Below are 6,275 nucleotides of genomic sequence, written 5' to 3'. Positions count from 1 at the left end.
CTAGGCAAGGTCCCTGAGGTTTGGAGACACGAGTGCCATCACTGAAGCTGGCACAAACCCAGGTGAGTGTGTGCTTTCCACCAGGCGTCAGTGGCAGTAGGCCCTTGGTCCCTCCTCCCTGCCTAGTCCTATCTTGGGAGAGCTGGGGCAGGACCACCTGAGAAATGAGACCCAGGAGTAATGTCTATCCATATGAAGGCTGGATTCTGGTCCCACCTGGCAATCCTTTCAGTGATCCTAAGGAACCCTGGTGGAATGGAAAATTGGAGTATTTGGCAGAGCCACCCCACCCATGGTTCGCTGCCTGACATCCATCCCCCTTATCGCCATCTGGCTTTGAAACTTTCCCCGCCTCAAATTTCGGAGAACAGATGAGTAGGAGGCAAGGAGGGGAACAAGACAGTCAAGGCCTATGAGTGACACCTGAGGTCATTTAGTCCAGAGAAAAATCACTTGCTCAAGGTCAGCCAAGGCAAAGCTGAAAACATTTGAGCTCGGTTTCTGAGTCCCGATTCTTCCCTTCCCCTGTACTGTGAGATCTAGCTCCTGCTCCCCAAGGACCTGCTTTGGTCTTGTGGCGAATTGGGGCTGGAGACAGGCTAAGCGCCCGCCCACCCCCACACCACATGGCCTCTGCTCTGCTGGAGTCCATTGGGTGAGGAAAGACATGAAGCCCCTCCCTGGCCCGCCCCGTCCAGGGGACAGGGCAGCATAGAGTCCTTTCCTGTTCTGACACACCCTCCTTCGGCCAGCCATGGAGTTGGATCTTTCTGCAGGTAGGGTTCTCTGGACACGGTTCTTTGCCCCCGGCCAGGTGAAGGATGGGAGAGGGGCTTTAGTGTGCCTGTATCCATCTCAGTGTAGTGACACCCCCCAGACAGGCTGTTCACTGCTGCGTGACACGGCCAAGCCCTTTACCCCATTTTCCAGCCCAGGGTGAGTGGCTTAGACTCTAGGACTTTTCTACGGGCCCTTCTCTAAAACACCTGGATCCTTGGGCAAGAGGAGGAAGAGACTGAGTTTGGGCTCTGGGGAATCTGCTCTCTGGGGGCAGATTCATGCTGCACTTGGGAAACCGAACAGGCCCCCTCCCCATGGGAAACGCTGCAGGGGAGAGGCCAGGTGGGGACCGTGGGTGACCTGCAGGGGATGTTCACAAGAAACTCTCTGTCCCTGGGACACACCCCGTGCCAGGCCAGACTCCCCACCCAAGTTATTCTGGTCACACTTGGGCTCCTGTTTTGTGCCTCCACGGTCTCAGAGGCAGAGGCCTGGGCTGGCCCCTCTGGGGGAAGACAGACAACCCTCTCACTAGCAGCCCTAGGTGCTGATCCCAAGAAGCCGGAGAAGGGCGGTCTGCCTGCCAGCTCCACACACGGCCCCCCCAAGCCTCAGGAACTCCAAGAGGGAATTACTGAGAAGGCCAAGGTAAGCTCTTCTCGTCCAGCCCAGTGAGGGACCGCAGGGGAGGTCCTCGGTGACTAAGCGGAGGGAGCCAGGGAGCCAATGGCCAGGGCGCTGAGCGGCTCTCTTCTTCTGCCTTAGGCCTGGGCATGGTGAGGTCTCAGCCTCCAGCAGCAGCTCCAGCGATTCTGACTCTGAAGGGAAGGGAAGGCGCTACCCCCCCTCTCCTGGTGACTGATGGAACCCGCCGCCTCCAGCATTAAGGAGCTGGGTCTAGGAGGGCAGGGCACCAAGGAAAGATGGACCTGGATTGCCTGACAGGCCCTGCCCTCCTCAAGTTGGCCTTGGTGCCCCAACAGGAGGGCAAGTAACCAGCAGCTTCAAAGTCAGCCCTTGGGGGTGGGAGGTAGGTGACAGTCATCGAGGGCCTGCTCAAGCAGTCAAAACCAACTCCCACGGAGCTCCCCTTGTTTCTCCCTCCGCACTATCATCCAGCCTCCGAGGCCCTGGCCAGGGGGGCCCCAGAAGGAAAAAAAACTGAAGAAGGTAAAGAAGACAAGGAAAATTGAGAGAAGGAAAAAAGGGAAAGAAAGGGTGGGCTCCCCTGATGGCAGCCCTGAGTCTGAATTTAAACAGCCCTTGGAGATGAAGTGTGAGCCCTCGGCCCGCCCCTGCTGGGCACCACAGTGTGTGCCTACCCACCCCAGCCAATAAAAGGCAGGACCCACTCGGCAGCACCCCCGGGGGTTCTATTTTGCCTGTAACAGACGCCCCATGGGCGAGGCAGCCCCAGCTTGGAGCACGCTGTGCAGGTTAACGATCTCTAAGCACCTGGGCAAAGGAGAGGGAGATGGTGAGGGGGCGGGGCGGCATTCTGGGACTCAGCTCAAGCAAAACAGGCAAGGAGGAGATGAACTTTTGTGGAGGAGGGGCATGGTTCCAGTCAAAGGGCCAGGGACTTTGCGGGCAGCTCAGTCCCGAGCGATGGAGCCCTCCCTCCCCCAGAGGGCTCCACTTCGAGCTTCTCCCCATTTGCAGAGGTGAGTGGCCCCTGGTCCTTTCCGTCCCACTCTGGGCCCTGAGCGGCGGCAGGGGGAAAGGGGAGCCAAGGAGCCTCCGGGCTCCTCACCTGACCAGGTGAAAGGTGAGCCAGTACATGAAGAGTGGCTGCGCAGCCGCGATGGCCATGGTCAGGTACATGCGCAGCTGGTTCCTCGCCCCCCGCACCAGGACACCTTCTGCTGCCACTTCAGACAGGATTTTCAGTCGAAGCGTCCGGATCTGGGGAGCAAGGGAGAGGGAGAGGAAGGGGCTGGAGCCCACATGCCCACCCAGTGACCACCACCTCAGTTGTGCCTACCTTCAGGGGTCGGGGTTCCTGGGCTGGGTTTGTGTGCCAATGCTGCCCCAACTCCCTGGGTGACCGCCCCCGCAGCCCTCCCGGGGACACTCGGAGCCAGTGCTCACCATGAAGACAAAGATGGCCACACAGCACCAGCTGAGCACCAGGTAGTAGCCAGTCCTTCCAAAGAGCAGGCCAGTCACGACCCCACCAATCATCCTGGGGGCAGAGCCAGGCCAGGGCCTCAGAGGAGTCCAGGCCCCCTCACCCGGTACCTCACCTCCACAGCCAGCTCTACTGGGAGCCCACAGGCGACAGTCGATCCACGTTCCCCCACTCACCCCACATACTTGTAGCCCGAGAAGGCCAGCAGGTCGATGGTGGTGAGGTCTGTGTTCACAGTGACCAGGTAGAGGCTCAGCAGGATGGCCAGCACCTCCACTGTGAGCCATGCCAGGGCTGAGCTGGCCTGCAAGCCCAAGAGGTCTGGGGAGAACCTGAGGGGAGGCAAGGCTGAGGGCCAGAGCCGCCTGGCCGGCTCTCCCAGGCCTCAGCTTCCCGCCCCACCTCCCCCAGCCCCGCCCCAGAATCCTCTCTCACCTGTCCTGTGTCCCCAGCGCTAGGCCAGCAACCAGGATGTATGTGATGAAAGCCATAGCTGCAAATGGGTCAAGGGGAGAGTTTGGAGAGAGACAGAGAGAAGCCCATCCCCCAGTGACCCAGAGGAGCTGGGAGATGCTGCTGGGGGACCCAACCCCACCTCTGTGATGAGGGACTGGGGAAAGCAGGTGGGTCTTGGCATGGTGGGGGCCGCTGGGGGGGGTACCTGGAATGTAGAGATTGGGGCGTTGATGTCAAACCTCGGGGGCCCGGGCATGTCTTGCTGGTACCGGACCTCCCAATCCTGCAGACCCCAGGGAAGCAGCTGAGGCCAAGCCAGGGCTGGCTCCCCAGGGGCTGTGTCCCCTCCAAAGCCCCCCAGCACTGCCCAGCTCAAAGACTGCTCTCACCTGGTGCAGGTAGGGAAACACCAAGAGTCCCAGTTTCTTCCCCACATACACAGTGTCCACAGCAAAGTAGTACTTCAGCTTGGTGACGGGAATGAAGCGGTCAATCTGAAGAGGACAGCAGAGGCTGCTGTAGCAGGTAGGAGGCCCGGCCCCAGCCCCCAGCCCCCAGCCCGGCCCGGCCCCCGGCCCCTGGCCCGGAGTGGCCCACTCCATTCTTGTCCACCAGCTCCTTGCCGTGGGCAGCCAGGGCTGCTCCCATAGGCTACTGCCATGTTGGACACGGGGTCAGCGAGGAAGGCTGGCTGCGAGGGGGGAAGGGTACCCCAGGCCCCCGGGAGCCCGGTGGGCCGGGATAGCTCCCAGGCCCATGGGCTGAGCTCGTGTCATGGAAGAGCTGGTGGGGGTCGGCCAAGCTGGGATCTGCCACGGGCACCCTCCTCTTCATGGCTGCCAAAGCAGGAAAATCAGAGCATCACAGACTTGGGGGCCGGGGGAGGGGGGGGGGCACCTTGGAGACCATCTCACAGATGAGGGAACTGAGGCCCAAAGAAGTCATTGAGTGCCCTGCCCATGCTTATATAGTACCAAGACTCACCCACAAACACCGCCTACCCACCGGCTCCCCCATGGAACCAGGTGGGAGGTCCACTGAGGATAGAGCACTCAGTCTGAGTTCAAATCCAGCTGCAAACACTTCCAAGCTGTGTGACCCTGGACAAGTCACTTAACCCTATTCTAGGCCTCAGTTGCTCAGTGCCTGAGCTCCAAGCAACCTACCATATTCAGCTGGGACCCCGTTGGGGTTTTCTTGGTCGGGCGATTGCTGGGCCAGCCTCATCTTGCGGCAGATGAGGGAACTGAGGCCACCACGGTGAGGTTTGACCTTGCCCAGGTCACACAGCTACGTCCCCTCTGGGGCCGGCATTTGAACTCTAGCAAGGGAGCTATTTATTCACTTGCAACCTACCTTGCATGACCTAAGCGCTTGTCTACACTCTGGCTATTGTCACTATCCAAGGTGCTGCACACAGTAGGCGCTTCATAAATGCTCGCACCCATTCATCTTCGTTTTGTTTCTTTAGGGCAGTGCTCCCTCCCCATTTCCCACCCGCCTACAGATGGGGAAACTGAGGCCCGGGCAGGGGGCATAACGGGGCGAGATGGCGGGATAGGAGGCAGAGGAGCTACGAAACCCGGCTCAAACGCTTCCCAGGCCCGAGCGCGACGAGGGCTCGCCCCCCATTGCCCGGGCGGGACAAGCTGAGGCCCGGCGGGAGGAGGCCCCTTCAGAGCCCTCGCCCTGCCTCAGTTTCCTCCTCTGCGGCGCTCCAAGCGGGCGGGGGGGCGGGGTTTCTAGGTGTCCCGTGCTAGGCGCCCGGGGCTTCCAGGCTCCATCCCCGCGCCCACCCGACCCCAATCGGCCCGCGCCGCCTCCCCCGCCACGGCCCGCGGTCTTCCCGGCGGTCCGCCGCCCCTCGCCCCCGGCCCGGCTGGCCACGTACCGCCACTTACGTGTCGGGCACTCCCCGCCGCCGCACCTCCGCCGGGCCCCGGCTGCATCCCCGTAGAGGAGAGCTGACCCGGCCCCGATGGACGCCGAAAAGGACCGCGCGGCTCCCGTACCGCGCCCGTCTGCGGCGTTGTGAAGCCCAATGGTAGGCCGGCGCCCCAGGCCGTCCCGCCCCTCTGGCGGGCAGTGGCCAATAGGAGGTCCGGAGCTCTTCGAGGGGCCCTCCCCCCTCCCTCCGAGACTCGGGACGAGCGGGGGGGGGGGGGTGAGAGGGGGGAGAAACGCTGGCTCCGAGTGGGGCGGAGGAAGGACCAGATAAAAGCCCCGGAGGAGGAGAAGGAGGAGGCAGAGGCGAAGGTGGGGAGGATCTGGGTGAAATGGGGCATGCTGGGAGTTGTAGTTTTTCTTCTGTGGCTCTTGTTCTCAATCAGTCATTCAACAAAGGGAGAGCGGGAGTTAGAAGTAAGGCGGTGACGCAGTGGATTTAGGAGGACCTGAGTTCAAATTCTACCTCAGACACTCTGACGCTTACTAGCGCTGTGCGACCTGGGCAAGTCACTTTAACCCTCATTGCACTGCAAAAAAAAAAAAAAAAGTACGGCTTAAGTCCTGTCTGTGACCCAGCCCTAGCTGTGTGACTCTAGACAAGATATTAACTTCTCAAGCCTCAGGCAACTGTGAATTGCAGAAGAGAAACCCATGCTTTGATGGAAAGCACGTCCCTACCGGGAGTGTTGATAAAAAAATAGGCAAAACTCAAGGAAATTGGGAGATGCCATCTTCTAGGTGCTAGGGACCTCAAGACCTTCCACTCTGTTTGGGGAAATATCAAATTAATAATAACAAAACAATAGGAAATATTAATAAAATGTAAATGCACAAGAATAAAATGGGGGAAAACCCCCTAATAATAACAGCTAGCCTTTGTATAGAGTTTCTGCAATTTGCAAAAGACTTTCACGTGGGTTAACTGATTTGATCAGATCACCCTCACTCCAGGCCTGGTGTT

At 59.9% G+C, this 6,275-nt stretch overlaps 1 protein-coding gene across 1 annotated transcript; it reads right to left on the bottom strand.

The window, feature by feature from the left end:
• Positions 1-2,130: 2,130 nt before the first annotated feature.
• YIF1B (Yip1 interacting factor homolog B, membrane trafficking protein) lies at positions 2,131-5,353 on the bottom strand. Its single transcript, XM_043990734.1, is given in 12 exon segments — positions 2,131-2,685; positions 2,872-2,965; positions 3,088-3,243; positions 3,347-3,404; positions 3,573-3,587; positions 3,590-3,650; positions 3,757-3,861; positions 3,968-4,003; positions 4,005-4,067; positions 4,069-4,101; positions 4,103-4,203; positions 5,259-5,353. Coding segments are annotated over 12 exon segments (936 nt in total). The 5' UTR covers positions 5,317-5,353; the 3' UTR covers positions 2,131-2,529.
• Positions 5,354-6,275: the final 922 nt, after the last annotated feature.

The sequence above is a fragment of the Dromiciops gliroides genome, chromosome 3 (assembly GCF_019393635.1).
Source record: "Dromiciops gliroides isolate mDroGli1 chromosome 3, mDroGli1.pri, whole genome shotgun sequence".
Classification (NCBI taxonomy): Eukaryota; Metazoa; Chordata; class Mammalia; order Microbiotheria; family Microbiotheriidae; genus Dromiciops; species Dromiciops gliroides.
The sequence above is the reverse complement of the archived record's forward strand: the minus strand, read 5'-3'. Positions and strand labels throughout refer to the sequence as shown.